At 37.4% G+C, this 18,272-nt stretch overlaps 1 protein-coding gene across 11 annotated transcripts in view; it reads left to right on the top strand.

The window, feature by feature from the left end:
• Positions 1 to 18,272, top strand: part of GRIA2 (glutamate ionotropic receptor AMPA type subunit 2) — a 96,053-nt gene that overhangs the window by 50,836 nt on the left and 26,945 nt on the right. For 10 of the 11 annotated variants that reach the window (XR_007510116.1, XM_049833584.1, XM_049833578.1 and 7 more), the window contains exons 5-6: positions 360 to 413; positions 2,804 to 2,965. Coding sequence is in view for 10 of the 11 variants with exons in the window: in XM_049833584.1 (XP_049689541.1) it covers positions 360 to 413; positions 2,804 to 2,965 (216 nt within the window). In the remaining variant the exon portion in view is untranslated. The remainder of the gene's footprint in view (positions 1 to 359; positions 414 to 2,803; positions 2,966 to 18,272) is intronic. The other variant, XM_049833611.1, reaches the window with a different exon arrangement.

Raw genomic sequence — 18,272 nt, 5'->3', positions numbered from 1 at the left:
TGCTCCAAAGGGAGCAGAATCTAAGCAGGAATCTCTGAGGGATAGTGCTTCTACTGCATGATGCCCACTCTCTCCTGTCCAGGTTGTGCCTTTAACACATAGCATAGTAATTAGCATTCAGCTCCTCTGTTTACAGATCTTGGGACTTGGACTTCAATATGAATAATTTCCACCAGCAGAGAGTATGTTGAATGGTGCATTAGGTAAAATAAAAAGTAAAGCACCGAACAAACTCAGTATTGCATACCATAAAGCTCATAACTAGCTTTTACATCATACTGCCTCTTGTAGTTTTTAAGTCTCAGTCTGTCTATCAGGTGAACATTCTCCATTATGGGGGTATTTCTTCTTTTTTACAGGTTATCACAATTGGTAAACATGTTAAAGGATACCATTATATCATTGCAAATCTGGTAAGTATTTTTAATATTTAAAATACCTGTACTACTCATTTTACTGTTAAGGAAGCACATCAACTAGTATTTTGTTTTAAATGCATTTTAGAAAATAGAAAAAACCTAAATGTCTTTATTCTTGCTAAATGAATGCATGTGTTGAGATGGTATTTGTTTTATTGGCTGAGTCTTTTCACAGCTTAAATGCCTCCTGTGATATTCCTATCAATGGGAGTGAAGGTTGCTCAACATCTTCAGTAAAGTTTAATCCCTTTTTCTACATACTTTAGAAAAGTAGGGTATGGAAATCAGAACAATAACTTTCTGCATTATAGGCTGATAGATTCATTCAGCAAACTGATGTTTCTTCTCTCACCTCCAAAGTACTTAAAAATTACAGTTCTCAGCTTTCATTTGCTAGGCTAGCGAGTCTCAGTTTTACACATCTTCATTCCTCAGATTGGCTTGGTAATCAGTTTGAATTAATCTTTTCTTGAACACAGGTGGTCAGGCAGTGTAGCTAATAGCGTTCCTAAGGGGGAAGGTTCAGGAAAATCACAAAATTCTGTCAAGGTAACTTTTTTGAAATCATGTCTAAAGTTGAAGGGCCATTTTACTGACTTTAAAGTCAACAACACTTATTTACTGAAGCTAGGGAATCTAACCCTTTTTTTTTTTGTAACAGACAAAGCAAATTCTGCAGGTTTGAATCTCAGTTATTCTGTTCCAGAAGAGATTTTTTTGGGTTGCGTGGTGTAAGTGCCTCTAAATAATTTTTTTCATCATTTATTCTTGGACTGTGATAGCGTTTGATAGAAATTCCAGCAGGGTTCAGAGTGCTTTAATTTACACTCTCTCTTCCATAGTCCTTTGAGGGGCCTGAGGAAACAGAACAACCACAGTGTGTCTATCACACTTCAGACATAACCCCTGTCTCTTCCCAACCTTTGATCAAAACACTCCCCCCACTCCAGGCAGGCAATATTCTGAAGAACCAAGTATGTCGCTAGACAGGGGTGAAGAAGCGTTATACTCGAAAGGCCTCTTTAAAAGCACAACAGTGAAGTTTCATTTTTATATTTATTAACTAATTTTTAGGATAAAGAAGTTAAGGTACTGATATTCACAAAGTAAGCATAAAAGTCTCATAAAATCTGAAAAAATCCCTAAGCGTTAGACATTTGTATTTTGCATTGCAAATGTTGTATAAATAGTATTTTGAGTCTTAAGGGATATAAACATTTTAGAAAAATTGCCTAGCATATTTCATTATGTTAACTGGTTGCTATTTTAGCCATTGCTTTAAGTTTGTGCAGTAAGCCCATAAGATCTAAAACTTATTGAATCTTGTATTTTAAAGCTGTCTAATATCATATTTGCTTCCTACAGATTTATACAGTTTAAATGCAAATATTGTAGATCTTCTGTGTGATATCATATAAAATACATATGGTAATGATTTTAAAACTGTTTTTTTTTCTCTGATCATATCCCATCTTCTTCACTGAATCCTCCTTCTTTCTTCTTTTCTTGACTGTAATAATCTCTTCCAGTCTGGTCAGTCAGTCAAGAAATTGATCTATTTTAAGACTAAAACATGCTGATAGATGGAGAAGAGGTCAAAGTATACAATGAAGGTTCCTATTCAAACGTCAAGCTCACAGTAATATTGAAGAAAGTTTCATGATCCCTGTAGAAGTGTCTGTATTAGCATGCAGCAACACATTACTGAGTATCATTACTATGCAATAGTTAAAGGGCACCTAGTATAGCAATTATAGTAACTTCTGATAATGTGGTCTGAAGTTTCTACTTCTTTTTATGTTCACAAGGAGCATTCATTTAAACTGAAGTGTCTGAAATCAATATTTCATGTAAATTAATCTGTATGATTATTTGGGGCAAGTTAAAACACAGAACATGGAAAACAAAATGTGTACTGTTTGTAAGAATGAATAGTAGTTCTTTATACTGGATGGAGGAGGCAGAGGAGATGGTAAGCTCTTCCACATGCTTTAGTGTTCGTAGCAAAAAGGGGATACAACTGTGGCTGTAACTATTCCTGGCAAAAACTTGCTTGCCTGTTATTCATGTCAGTGTTCCCTTTCTCATTTAAGCAGTCCCATTGAAATTAACAGGATTGTTTAGGAAAGTAAGCATGGCAAGGACAGAGCCACTCAGCCCTTTTTCTATAAAGGTGTATGTTTAGTGAGCAATGAGAGGCGCTTCTGGCTGGCAGAGCTGATGATTTGATCCTGGCAGCCCAGGATGTAAACTTGGATCCTGTTTGAGGAAAAAGTTGGCTTATACTTCTGCAGTAGAAGTCATATGGTAACTCTTTATTTGTATATACTATTGAGAGATCTGCCAAAACTGTTGCAATAACAGACAATGTTTTCTGTGCCCAGGGATTTACTGATGGAGATTTGTCAAAAATTCAGTTTGGAGGAGCTAACGTCTCAGGATTTCAGATAGTTGACTATGATGATCCTCTGGTGTCAAAATTTATACAACGTTGGTCAACACTGGAGGAAAAAGAATATCCTGGTGCACACACTAGTACAATTAAGGTATGTCTTACATTTGTTTTAACCATGACAGGTGTACAGGAAGTGAGGGAATCGGAATAGCAAGACAAGAGACAGAGAAAGCCCTTCAAAATCAGCTCTGCCAACACGATTTTATATTTCTCTGGGGTACTTTTAACATTCTCTATCATAGGACCAATTGAGCAAAGATGCTGCGCTGTCAAAAATGTTGAAGACAACTTTAATTTTTCTTGTGTCACTATAAATCTGCACCTGATATCTTGTTAGGTAACTGTGTTGGATATGATGATATATTAAGTATCTGCTGACTTTTGGGGGTTTTTCTCTGTGTTTTGAAATGTTTTAAAGGCAAATACGTAGTCATATGAAGGCTTCCAGGGAGCACACATCTAGCACTTTCTGATATAACATAATCTCCCAAAGAAACGGTAAGACAGTTGCTTTAAGACAGATGCCTAAATCCTACAAAGACTTCTAAAATTAAATTGTATGCCTGAGGTACAGAATCATAGTCTGATTTCAGGCCTGAGTGACACAAGATGTGACGCTGGGCAAGTGGTTAAACTTCCTTTCCTCAGTTTTCTCTCTGGATAAAACTAGGGTAATAGTACCTTCTTACCTTCTGTGACCATTATGAGGATCAATTAGTGCTTGCAAGATGTTAAAAAGAATAACACAGTTTTAATGCTAAACAATTTTTCCTTTAAGGAATACAATCAGAAATTTTATTAAGAATGAGTATACTTAAACAACTCTGAAATATATTAAGACAAAAAGATAAATGGCAAATGTTCTAGGCATAAATTTTTTGTGTGCTATAGTTTGAATATGAAGCATATTCTTGATATGTAATGAGATGGATAAGATGAGATATGTAATGAGATGGCAAGGAATGGAAGAACCATTTTTTAAATTCCTGGAACAAAAATCATTTAAAGCTCGCAACCTTAATTTAAATTAAAAAATAAAGTTTGTAGGTTTCTTTTTTCTGAGGCCAAATTTGGGGGTGACTTAGTCAAAGCTATGATTTTTCTGTGGCTATTTTTGTATTTTAAAATCTCTATGACAGAATAAGTCAATTTCTCATTTGATGTTTGGCAAAATAAACTAGAGTCTTTGTCATGCCTTTAGATAGATTCATATTACATACATGTAATATATGTAATATGTATTGCTCTCATTTAGGAAAAAGGGAAGGGATGTGGCTGTGGGTAATTAATACAATTCTTTTGTCTCTCTGATTCTTGAGTACCCAAATCTACCTACTTTCCTACTAATGTTGCAGAATCATAGTCTGGAAATAATCACAGTGAAATGCATGACTAAAGTAAAAAAAGTCTAACTGAAACCAAGATGCAGTTTTTCTCATAGATAGAAGAATAAATCGGTAGGCTACAATGCTAAGGATTCTGGTACCTGTGGTATTACTTAGAGTAGGGGAAAATTGAATGTGTGTTAGATAAGATGAAGTGGTTGCAATGTTTTATTAAACATTAAAATAATTGCAAGCATTAAAATCTGTAACTTTATCACAGGAAGAGGATTATTCCCTTTATTTCTTCCATGATAGGTCCTTTCAAGTGTACTAGAAATTGAAAGGGTTGAAGTAGAGTATTTGGAATATCTTATGTTTTGGAAGTTTACTTTATTATGGATAGGAAAAATAAATTAATTGAAACATTTATTTTCATTAATTTTGTTAACTTAAAACACATTCCAAATTCAATTATAAAGGCTGATCTGTGTTCCTTTATGTATTGTCCGCTACAGGAATATACAGATATTCAGTCAAGAAATTGGGACTGACGTTAAATTATCAGATAATTTATAAATGCTAGAGGTACTGATGGGGGAGAAACATAGATGTATATTGCAATGTTTGGAGAGCTTGTATCAATTACTGTATTTCTTTGTGTAGCTTTCTATCTTTTGCCCTTATACAGGTATTGCCATTTTTGCCTGCCATTACATGTAAGGACAGAGATATGTCACATTTCATTCCCATCCTTGATGGAGCTAGAGGCAGAGCAGAATCATAGAAATCATAGAAACAGGGCAAGAAAGGTATTTGGGCAGTCAGTCACCTGGCCCATCCTCCCTGCCTGAAGGCAGAATCAGATATACCTGTGCAGTTCCTGTGGATAGTGATTTCACAACTTCCCCAAGCATTCTATTTCAGAGCTTAAATAGTCTTTTTTTTTTTTTTTTTTTTGTCTAACCTAAGTCAGCCTTTATGTCACCTAATCCATTACTCCTTTATCTCTTCTCCTTTTTAGCTGTCCTTCTGTATTTGAAGATGGCTGCCATATCTGTCCTTGCCTTCCTCCTTGCAAAACTAAATAATCCCATTTCCTTTGAATTTTCTACTCTCAGATTGTGTTCATCATTTTGCTCTGGAACCTTTCTAATTGGTACCCACCTTCTTTGAAATGCCATACTGGATACCGCACCACATCTGAGTGCTATGCTGTAGAAATAGAAATAATGGCTGCATGTATCTCAGAGACAGTACTCCTTTCAGGGCTTCCTTTTGTGTTACTCTTTTTTTTTCTTTTTTCCTCACCATCATGACACTGTTGAAATATATTTATCATGAGATACACACTAACATCCAGATCTTTTTTCTGCATTGCTTTCCTGTACTGCTGCTGATTCAGACAGTCTCATATCTGTGCACTTCATCATTCCTTTGAAGTACAGGATTTTTCATCTATTCTTGTTGAATTGCATTCCCTACCTGTCCTTCCTGAACATGCCATTCCTTCTTATATTAATATGCTAGCCATGTTTGTTATCCTTTGTTTCTTGGAATAGTGTATGAACATCTAAGTTACTGAGCAGGTTAACTCACTGGTTTCCCATTTTTCCCTTCCATGATCTTAGGAATAACCTTTCTCCCCTCCTGGTTTTGAGGCAGTTGTCCAAATTGTCAGTGGTTACAAATGAGCTTTTGCCACTAATTCCCATGGAATCTAGGAAGCTTTCACTGCAAATTCTGTATCAAACAGATGAGAAGGCTAATAAATGTTCTGTATTATCAATACAGAAATGAGAGGAGGTTACATGGCCCTAGCAGGTAATATTATCCCTGGGATTGCAAATGTTACCTCATTGCAGGCAATAGCATTGCAACTGTGTTGTATTATCTTCCTTCTGTAATCCAAAAGGAAATATACATTCATTTTGCATTATAAAATGCAAGTCAATGGAATATGACTGAGCTGACATGACTAAGACATACTACGGCATCAAACTACAGCCCAGAAAATGGAGAAAGACACCTCTTTCTAGGAAAAAGTGCATTTCAAAGGAATGTGCTCTTCAAGAAAGAAAAACATTGTTGAAAACCTGTTCCACAGATGCCAGAAGAGGGCTTGGATCAAATTGCTTTAAAAATGTATCTCCACAATTTATCTAAAATGCTAATTATAAGAAATTGCAGTCTTAGGACGTAGGTGAGAACAGACAGCAATTTTATTTGTTGCTGCACTGTACCTGTACTGATAAACCCCACAAGATTTAAAGATTTAGCAGGACACTTAAAACTAGTGCTTTGCTGTATTTTTACAAAAGGTCTTCTCATCTTTCAAAAGTAAAGCTGATAACTGTTTACCTCAGATTAAATTTAAAATATATCTGTTATAACCGAGAGTCTTAGCAGTCTCTGCATGCAATTCTAGAAGTGCTAATAATGTGTAGATCTTGAAACACCACTGAGCATCCTGGCGAATTTCTTTGTCAAGTAGCAAAACAAAAGCCACATTTAATTTTATAAAGGCCTGATAATAACAAGTTGAAATCCCCTTTTGATCCATTATTGTCTATTTACAAACATGCTGGGCTTTCTGAGCCGTAGTGTTGTGTCAGGCTATTATGTCTAAGGCAAATCTCTTGCTGTTGTGGAAGGACACTGAAGGACAACACATCCATTCACATCCAACTGCTCCAACTTCCTAATCTGATTAACCCATTCTGTTTGGGGGCAGCCTTTGGTCTAATTCCAGGAAGAAGCTCAATTCATACCTCTTGAAGGCTAGTAAGACATGGTAAGTTGTGTTGTGTTTGCGTGGCAAGGTTTTGGTAGCAGGGGTCTACAGTGGTGGTTTCTGTGAGAAGCTGCTGGAAGCTTCCTCTGTGTCAACAGAGCCAATGCCAGCCAGATCCAAGTCAGACCCGCCACTGGCCAAGGCCAAGCCCATCCGCGATGGTGGTAGTGCCTCTGGGATAACATATTTAAAGAAGGGAATAAAATTGCTGTGCAACAGAAACCGCAGCTGGAGAGAGGAGTGAGAACATGTGAGAGAAACAACCCTGCAGACACCAAGGTCAGTGAAGAAGGAGGGGGAGGAGGTGCTCCAGGCGCCGGAGCAGAGATTCCCCTGGAGCCCGTGGTGAAGACCATGGTGAGGCAGGCTGTCCCCCTGCAGCCCACGGAGGTCCATGGTGGAGCAGATATCCACCTGCAGCCCGGGGAGGACCCCACGCCAGAGCAGGTTTTCTGACAGGACTTGTGACCCCATGGGGGACCCATGCTGGAGGAATCTGTGCCTGAAGGACTGCAGCCCATGGAAGGGACTCATGCTGGAACAGTTCATGAAGAACTGCAGCCCGTGGGAAGGACTCACATTGGACAAGTTTGTGAAGGACTGTCTTCTGTGGAAGGGAGCCCACGCTGGAGCAGGGGAAGAGTGTGAGGAGTCCTGCCCCTGAGGAGGAAGGAGCGGCAGAGACAACATGTGATGAGCTGACCCCAACCCCCATTCCCTGTCCCCCTGTGCCGCTGGGCAGGGAGGAGGTAGAGAAAATTGGGAGTGAAATTGAGCCCAGGAACAAAGGAGGGATGGGGGGAAAGTGTTTTAAGATTGAGGGGTTTTTTCCTCATTATCCTACTCTGATTTGATTGGTAATAAATTAAATTAGGTTACCCCAAGTCAAGTCTGTTTTGCCCATGATGGTAATTGCTAAGTGATCTCCTTGCCCTTACCTCGATCCATGGTCTTTTTGTTATATTTTCTTCCCCTGTCTAGCTGAGGAGGAGGATTGATAGAGCAGCTTTGGTGGACGCCTGGTGTCCAGCCAAGGTGAACCCACCACATACATACTAAGCTTAAAGTATACAAGTATAAATGGGGAGAGGAGTGGCTGTAGAGCAGCCCTGCAGAAAGGGATCTGGGGGTGCTGGTCGACAGCAGGCTCACTGGGAGTCAGCAGTGTGCCCTGGCAGCCAAGAGGGCAAACCCCATCCTGGGGTGCATCAAACACAGGATAACCAGTCGGTCAAGAGAAATTATTATCCCGCTGTACTTTAGCTTTGGTGCTGCCTCACCTTGAGTACTGTGTGCAGTTCTAGGCCCCACAATTTAAGAAGGATGTGAAGGGAATGTGTCCAGAGGGGGCAGCAAAGCTAGTGAAAGGCCTGGAGGGAATGTCCTGTGAGGAGCGGCTGAGGGCTTTGGGCTTGTCTAGTTTGGAGAAAAGGAGGCTGAGGGGCGACCTCATTGCTCTCTACAGCTTCCTGAGGAGGGGATGTGGAGAGGAAGGTGCTGATCTCTTCTCCCTGGTATCCAGTGACAGGACACGTGGGAATGGTTCACAGCTGCGCCAGGGGAGGTTTAGACTGGACATTAGGAAGCATTTCTTCACTGAGAGGTGGTCAGACACTGGAACAGGGTTCCTCGAGAGGTGGTCGATGCCCCAAGTCTGTCAGTGTTCAAGAGGCATTTGGACAATGCCCTTAACAGCATGCTGTAACTTTTGGGCAGCCCCAAATTGGTCAGGCAGTTGCACTGGATGATCGTTGTAGGTCCTTTCCAACTGAAATAGTCTATTCAATTCTGTAACCATCCTACTCTGTAATGAGCTTTTCTAAGAGCAACCTTAGGCTTGGTGTGTGCAAGACATGTCTGAAACAACTTGTGTATGATATTTACAGAAACTATGTGCAGCATGCAGAAAATAATTTGGGACTGCTTGGTTGAAGACCTAAAGCAGCTCAGACTCATAGAAAATATGAGTCCACCGTTGTGTTGGAAGGTAGTAACAACCCCAGTACTCATTACAGCTGGTTTTGATGGCTTGAAGTGATTCATCCTGGTATGTTGTTTCAGATGTTCGGAATTCATAAGATTGTATTTCAAGCTTTATAATCTCTCCTCCACACACACATACAATCAATGCGTAGCTAAGATAACGACACTGTAGATTGTTTTTGCCTTCTGATTTTCTTTAGTAGTTTCACATTTTCAAGTCTTTTTTTTTATAGCCATCTAGCCTTTTAGAATATTATTATGAAATCTATTTTTTTCTCAAAGATAATTTGATTCTACAATTTGAAGTGTTTGTATAGTACCAAACAGTGTGCTTTCTATGATAAAATTGCAAAAGTTGAAAACTGCCAATCTTAAAATGTAAGTAATTCAGGAAGAATGAAGCTTATAATTGAAAGCTGCTGGTTTAATTCTGCTGGTGCTGATTTATCTCAAGGATGGAATACAGAGAACGCACAGACAAATATAAAAGTACTTATTTACCTTGCAGAAATAATTAAAATTTAGATGATTCACTGATATTAACAAAGAAGACAACAGTGAAAACATTTCTTCAAACTGGAAATTCAGAAAGCATTTGGTCTAGACTAAGCGAAAGTGTACAATTAATGAATTAGACAATACCTTCATTTTTGGGCATGCCTGTTATGATTGCGGTGTGTTGGAAAATGGTTTTGTAATAGCAGGCATTTTAATAGGATTTGTAAGGGATATTCTGTTGCACCTGCTACAGTTTTAATGGAAAAATTTGATTGATTATGCCTGAATTCAAGTAGATTATGATGATTTATAAATAAGAATAAAAAAATTTAGTTAATTTCAGTATGTATTACATGGTTTAATCAGGAACTGAACAGGAATCAGTTTTTTTCAAGTGTCCTTGTAGAACTGTAGATTTGTGAGATTTTTCTGCCTATGTTTTTCAGTCCTTGTGTTTTGGTTTCCTGGGCATAAAAAGTAAACATCTAGCAGTTGGCATTCTAGCTACCTTGTTTCACCGGGCTTTTGAATCTCAGTATTCAATCTTCCCTACTTGCAAAAATATATATGAAAAATGTGGGTGTAAGAAATTTCAGTGTTAAACTTCATGCTTCTTTTTAATAGCTTAAGGCTCTTTTGCATAAGTAATCACTCATTCCAGCTTAGTTGGTCTGTATTTTTGTTTAGGGTCTGTTGTTTCTGTAAGAAAATGCAATTAAAGAATGGAACATTTAGTCAGTGAAAGCAGCGGGTGATTTGAGGCAATATCTGTAGATTTGTCTCAGACAAAGGGCTCATTGACCCAGATCCTTCAAACCTGCAAGTAAAAGTGGCTGAACTGTGCTAAAGCAAAAGTATTTGCCAGACTTCAGAAAACTACAGAGCCAAGTCCTAACGTCCCTGTGCAGCTCTGTTTCTTTGAATTGACTCCACTTACTCTTAGTAATCATAAGTGTAAGGATTTTCAGCCAACAAAGTGCGATGGATTCCTCCTGCCTATTTTCCTAGGAACTCTTTATCACTTTTTTCAGCCAGGAATTCATCTGAATATGGTTGATATGAACAAAAGAAAGCTACTATGCCTTCATGCCCCAGGTGTTCAGCAAGATCACGTATACCTCTGGCCTCACCAAGATCAATGATGTCATTTAGGACAGGAGAGCTTGAGGGAGAAATGGGGATAAGAGGAGAAGGGGCAGTGACACACAAAGCTGAAAGTAGTCGGAGGAGGAATGTGTCATTCAAAAAAAGGGGTCTGCAAATTGGATAGAGGCTACTGGGACATAAGTAAAAGGCACAAGAAGGGTGGTGGCAGCTCAGATCTGGAGAGGCATCTATGGCTGAATGTTTTGTGGGTTGGAGGAATAAGGAAGGAGGAGAAGCACAGAGGATCGCTTATGTGAACAAGGAGAGGAGACGTGCAGCCTTATTGCTGGGGCAAGGCTGATGTTAAGGACCAGTCAGCACAGGTGGCTGCCTATTATTAGCCAGTATGGGGTGGCAGAAAAGCAAACATGAAGTGCTTATTATTCTCAGACAGCAACTATGTCATGGTAAAATCAGCAATCTGGTAAGATGGGTATATTTAATTCTATTAGTATTTTACTTGGAATTAGATTGGAGCAAACAGGAGAAAGCGTTTCATCTTGAGACAACAGGCAAATCCTTGTGCTGGTTGCGGTAGATGAGAATTGATAATGAAAATAGAGAGGTGGTATGATTTGTTTGTTGGTTTGCTTTTTTAAAATATAAGACTTGAGTTATTACTATTAGTTTTAAATGGCAAGTTTTGGAAATTTGTAGAAAACTGCAGTATGTATGATGAGAACTCTCAGATCCTGTTGACTGTGTTTGGTTTTTTTTCTTTTTCTTTTTTTTTTTTTTTCCTCCGGTAAGTGAATTTGTGCAAGGTGTATTGTAATACCAAGTCCAGGTACCCATCCTACAGGTTGTTACAGAGAATGGCAATGATTCAGAATATATTAAAACCAAATTGAAAGATCGTTTAGTGTGGCTTTATTTAATAGGCTAGTAAAAAATTCAAGTCTAAAGAATCCTCATATGAAATTCCAATTTAGAATAATTTTCTCGCAGTGTTGTTCAGCTTCTAGGGTAAATAATTTATTTCCGTTAATCTGTATAGGACTTTCTGTTGACTATGAGTAAAAATAATATAGTTGAAGAGCCTAATGGAATTTTCAGGTTCTTACCATTCATATAGTAACAGTCATTTTATAAAACAGAATGATCTGATCTCTCTTCTACCATTTTCATTAATTGCACCAACCATTAATGATTCTCCTGGAAGATTATCTAGAATATGTTTTTACGATCATCTCAATAACTGTCTCTGGGTTAAAAGCTCAACTCAAGGGTATTTACCATGGTTAATAATGGTTGGATGGCCATTTTTATCATAAAAAGAGCAGTGATTGAAGACTGTATTTCAGTAAATATTTTAATAAAAGAGCATTTTATATTTTAAAATTTATATCTGCTGTAAGCCACATAAGCTTACTAATTTACGACTAACCTTAATTTTTGAAGAGGTAGTGACTTTTGTGATAGAACAAAGGGACTTATAAAGACTCAAGTGCATTTTTAGGGTAAAGCAGTGAAAAAAAAAGAAAACCAGAAAGACCACACAAAACAAGAAACAGCCACCCCACCCCCCTCCCCCCCCCAAAAAAAAAACCATCAGCCCCAGTGTAATACTTTAAACATTCACGCTAGCTCTTTCAAAACCATTTCTTACAGCATGATTTTTCAGAGAAGCCTTTTGCCTTCCTATTTGTACATTTTGGTCTCATCCTCTGCTTTAAATTTTCCTACTTGGTCTATTTACGCTATCATAACCATAGGCTTCAGTTTTTGCTGCTGGATCCTGCTGATTTTTAACACTGTGAAGACTGACATACTTTTCTCCAGCTTAGCCTTGAAGAAGAAGGTTTTATATATTCATATGGTGACGATTAAAAAGGCATATGTTCTTTGTGTTTTACAGTAAATTGAAAGTGATTTTTTCATCAGTGGCATTGCTGTTTTGCAAGTGCATTCTGTTTAAAGTTAGAAGTAAGATCACACAAGTAATTGTAAAATCTTATTTATTTTGTCAGTATGTATATTTTCCACAGGTGGAAAATGGATTAGAAGACAACAACATCTTTTTTTATAAGTAAAATGCTGTGGGTTCAAATCCAAATAATTGTTTTTATTACTTCTGTCAAGCTCTATGGATTCAAATCCAAGTAATTGGTTTTAAATTTTTTATCAAGCTCTGTGTGGTTTTTGGTAATACAAAGTTCACCAGAAGTAAGCTTTAGGTTTGAGAACTAGGAGGGTTTAAAAAGCTTCTAGAAAAATGGAAAAGAATAGGGCAAGAATTAATAGACTTTTTAAGGAAGTTAATAAAAAGAAGTGAGTTTAGACAGCAAACTTTTCAGCCATTGAGTAATGACTGGAGATTTTAAGGTTCAAAGAATTTGTTACACAAATGTAATGAATGTACAATTTACATTTGTACAAATATATAAATTATGAATAGTTTTGAGTTGTTTCTGCCTTTACTGTAAGGAGAGATGTCCTGCTGATTTATTTATGTTTAATAATTTAGGATTTTTCAGAGGGAGAAAGAAAGGTATAAGGTAGAGAAAAAAGATACAGTGTAAAGACTTGCATTAAAACCTACTGTACTCCTTTCAAGATCTTGTTTTAATAGCTGATAATTATTCTTTCTCATTAAGAAGTGTTTAAAGGAAAGATATTTTTGTGTTGCAGCATAGTATGATAGATATAGGAAAAAAGGCTACAGCTGCGAATGTTTTGGGGGAAGGGGGCTAATACTAACATAAAAACTGCCATGGATTTTTTTAATGGCACGGGCTAGGAGAACACCTTGCAGAACTTGGTGTCTGCTTCAGTATTTCATTGACTTTAAATTGCTTGTACACGATTATTGGAGCAACAGCATAATAAAAGCCTTGTCCAGCAGCACTCGACTATAACATCATTACTGACTGCTCTCTGGGTGAACAATATTGAATCATCTCACCAGTTGTATGCTTTAGATCCATTCGCCATGATCAACAAAAGCTGAGACAAAACAACATGGTGCAGCCAGAGTAAATGACAGGACACTTCTGAAAGCATCTGCCCATCTTTCTGTGGGCACAGATGGCTTAGTTGAGACAAAGGTCAAAGGATTTCCAAGATTGTCTGACATGGTGGAGCTCTTTCTCTGTAATGCATTTTGAGAAAATAAAGGGGGCACAATGTTAGGCTAATTTGACCTTCTGGGTAACGGAAGGGATAAATTCCCCCACAACTTATCTATTAACACTCCTGAATGAGTGTAAGACATGCAGGCTGACTTTTTGTTCTTTGGAATGGGAAAAGGTCTGGAACTTTGGTAGATCCAAATGCCAGTGCCATTAATAAGATCTGGCATTGTTCTGCTTCCTCCTGGAAGACAGAGGGTTCACTTTGTTGCTAAGACTTTTGCCCAGATCCATAATTTTTTTCTTGTCTGATATCTTTCTGATATTTTGAAGAAACGTCTGTTTTACAATAGCATTAGCTATTCTCTTTGGCCATTGCATTAAATCTAATGGAAGGCCAAAGTACTTTAAAACCTCTGTCCTCAGTGTAAAATCAAAAAAAGAAAAAGAAAAAAACCAACACAGCAGGTACCTGCATTCTTTTTTTCTGTTGAATTAGCACCTCTGATGACTCCAGTGAGAAGAGTGTTCTTCTGGATTGGAAGTAATCTTGGGGAAGGAATTACAGTTTGGGAATCTCATTCCTATTAGAGTAGTAGGTGAAATAAGTGGAAAGGCCAAGCACCTTGGGGTTCATAAATCTTGTGATCTTTGCTATATTCAGTTTTAAGAGGAGTGAAAGAAGGTCACTTCCCCTGTATATATATCCTACAGTGGGAGTGTTAGCATAATTCAAGTGCCCCAGTCTTGTCAGTGTCTGCTGGATGTGCTATGAGCATGTCTTTCAAATAGAAGTTAGACTTTCAGGGCCATAGGCTTAGGCAGGTGTCTAGCTACCGGGCTAGAAACCAAAGCTGTTCTGGGTGTGCCCAGAAAGCAGCCTTTCTAAACCAAGCAAGGAGATACCTAAAGAACATAAACACATCACAGAATCAGCAGGTTTTCTGGATAGCAGTTTTGAACCTGAACACTTAAGTTTTACTAAGGTGAAAGTTTGCTTAAAGCATTCTTTGCTTCTGATGTTCTGCCCAAAACATTATGGCATTTCAGAGCAAAAATGCCTATTATTTGTTTAGCCATTCTGTGCACATATAATTCTGGAATTACATTTTGATGATAGCCTTTATTTAAAGGCAAGTTGATCTGACTCTACAACCTCTGGAACAAAATTTAATAAAGATAGTGCATTTGTTAAGATAAATACGGCTTCATCTCTAACTCCATCTTTACTGAGATTAATTTTAAAAAAATTTTTAAAGATCCAGTAATTTTACATGTCGTTAATTTCTCTTCCCCTTTTAGTCAGGACCAGGATTGTTATAAAAAATTTACAAATAAACAGTTGATATTTCTAAGTATCTTGCATATATATGCAATTATTTTCAGCTGGAAGCAAGTCTATTTAAAGGCTGCTTGTTTTGACAAGAGCTCCATTCTAATGTAAAGATCAAAGAGGAAGAGGCAAGCATTCAGTCTTTTCTGGGCTCCCTGACCTCTGCCTCATGTCCCCCGTGTTTGCAACATATCCATAGGTAATGAAGATGCTCCTGTGCTTAAAGTTCATTTGCAGTTTGAAAGGCAACCAACCCAGACATGCTGCTTCATACAGACCAGCATTCATGCTAATGCCTGCACAGAACAAATGAGCACAATGCATGTTTATGGGCACAATTAAAAGCCATCTGGATTTACAATGGCATTTATGTGACAATATTTGACAACGTCTCTTATATCTATTGAAAGTAACTATTTGGATTCCCATGCTCTGTCATGACAGTATGCAGGGTATCACAAAAGATCCTGAAGGAGGTAGCCGGTTCCTATCAGTGAATTTTTCCAGTAACTCTTTAATCTGTCAGACGACTTTCAAATGTTTTCCCAAGCGTAATACTGTCCATTTTGAAATAGCCCCCAGATACATTAATTAAAGACAGACCCTTAAGAAATACGTGCCTGAGTTGCATTAGTTTGACTACATTGAAAGTCACAGGAGATAGTTGCCTAGTTCCTTTACTAGTTCTTGGCAAGTAACTTTGTCTCTCCTTTTGCTTGTGGGTTTATATATGTATATACCTATACTTTATATATATTACATAAAAATGTAGGGGTGCTTCTATATCTATACACCAATCTCTAGCAGTGACTTCTGAAATGACAAACAATTCAATAGAGTTTTGTGAATGTTTTGACCCAAAAGCATGATTATTGTACAAAGCACTATGAAAAGACAATTCTGCTTTTGTGGTATATACTAGCATTCAAGTAGAGAAATACTTCATTGTGGGAAAAATGCACAAAATTCAGGTGACAGATTTTATTGCATATAATTCTCAAAGCAAAATAAATCTGTAACATGTATTAAAACAACACACTATTTGATATGCTGATTTAGACTGTGTATATTTTAGCAAATTATTACAAACAAGGTGATAAAATGCATAGTGAACCACTGGAAAAAAAATTGCTAGTATAGAGCAGTAAGCCGAACATTTAATATATCCACAAGCTACAAGGACACAGTTTGTGTCTTTACTGCCTTTGATGTATATCTGTTAGTATTTAAGGATATTTAAATTGTTTAAACATAAGGAAAAATGCCGAACATTTGCTTATACTCATTGATTCTACCCACTTACTCCTGCAACAAAGAACACTTCCTGTATTACCTCTCTTTGAATCTTGCCTCTTTCCAAGGAAAAATACTTGTATCTGATTCTAGACCTCCTTTCTCTTAACCTTTGTTAGTGATACACTGTCCCTTCTCCTGCTGGTCCAATAGCAGCCCCCCCATACATGGTGAGGAACCTTCTTCTGTGCCTGTTTCAGATTGATTTCAGCCTTCTTGAATACTGCTTCAGCTGGATATGCCATTCTAGTTGAGGTCTCCCTAGTGTCTTGTGCACTAGCACTGCATTCTTTGACTCTGCTGGTAGTCTCTGCCCAAAATATCCTGTTATTTTGTTTGTCTTTCTCACCGTTGTGTTCGATTAGGGCTGAATGGCTAGTTCATAGTCTCCTTGAGTGGTTTTAATTTGTTTTTAGTACGTCTACAGTGTAGACATACGTATCTAAGCTGGTCACCCTGGACTCCTCCAGTAGTGTCAGAAGTCACTGGAGATCAAATTAATGGAATCTAAGGCATGATTCATTTCATCTTAAAGAAGGTGTCTAACAGGCAAAATGAATCACACCTTAAAATGCGTGTTTCTCTTCTCTGTCTTAAAAAAACAAAACAGCTAGTATGTCAAGGATAGATTTAGACATTGCAGATATCCAAATCAAGAGAAAAAGAATTAGAATTCTTATGATTCAGAATACTTCCCTTTTTTCTTTTTTCTGGTTTTTTTTTTTGCATTTATGTTTTCACGTTTTCATTTCTTTTCCACTGCTCAAGTACATTCTTTCAATGTTATATTTTAAATCTCTAAGCATATCTCTCAACTTTATGTCTTCAGCACATGGACAAGCATTGGGTTAAACACAGGACTAACAGGCTAACTTTACATCTTTTTATAATATCTTACAGCTTTAAAATATATGTATAAAAAAAATCTTGTGCTTCTGAGGTTGTCTTCTGCAATTTTATCTTCAGAAGATTCAGTTACTGATTATATAAAGTAGGAGACTGGGCCTTATAGTTGAGGATTTCTGGTATCTTCTGAACTACTGTAAAACAGCTGAAGTTACAAAAGTCAACATCTTGCCAGTTTTTCTTGGACAGCACATGATTAATATTGTCTGCTTAGTCTGGGATGACTTTGTTTTGTCTTCACTTTTCAAATTCATCTTCGCAATTGCAGCTTACAAATTTTATTAAGGTCTATAGTACGTTTTAAATTTAAGTTGAATAAAATTGCCTATGGACCTTGTGTTTTCTCTTCTTGGCAGTTAGGGCATTTATTTAGAGAATTATTTTCATATTACATACATGCAATCCATGTTTCATAGCAAATAACATAAAGTCCTTAGGCACTTCAGCTTATTATCATCCTAGTTCTAGAATTATGAGAAGCAAGGTTTTTTGGTTTTGCATATTCTTTGCCATGGTTTAATTAATATGGGTGATTCTGTAGGAACTATAGGGTAGTACCTATACCATTTTGTATTAAAATTGCTGATTTTATCATGTGAAGTTGAAAGGAACTGAAATGAAATTAGGAGATTTACATTGCTGTAAGAGTAGTAGGCTGTAAGAGCCCATCTCACTTCCACAGAATAATATTCTAAATAGTGCTTCCACTAGCACTATTTAGAATCAAGACAGGGCTAATGCATCCTTTAACTTATGACGATTTTATTTGTTACGCAGACACACACACACACAGACACTCCTCTTCATGAGCGGGTTATCTGTCTGTCATTTCTTGTTTATGGTAATGAGTTCACTTTGGTTTAGTTTGTCAACCTTACATCTATTCATTAAGCTATAGATAGTTTTAATGAGCCCCATGAAGGTTATTAGAAGCTGAAAGTGTATGCAGAATAAAGCAGTAAGAAATGATGGATGGACTGTTTGCTTTCATGGCATCTCCAACAACATGAGGGTGTAAGATGCTTGTAAAATATTTTGAGGTCCTTAGATTA

Source organism: Accipiter gentilis, chromosome 3, assembly GCF_929443795.1.
Source record: "Accipiter gentilis chromosome 3, bAccGen1.1, whole genome shotgun sequence".
Taxonomy (NCBI): Eukaryota; Metazoa; Chordata; class Aves; order Accipitriformes; family Accipitridae; genus Astur; species Astur gentilis.
The sequence above is the reverse complement of the archived record's forward strand: the minus strand, read 5'-3'. Positions and strand labels throughout refer to the sequence as shown.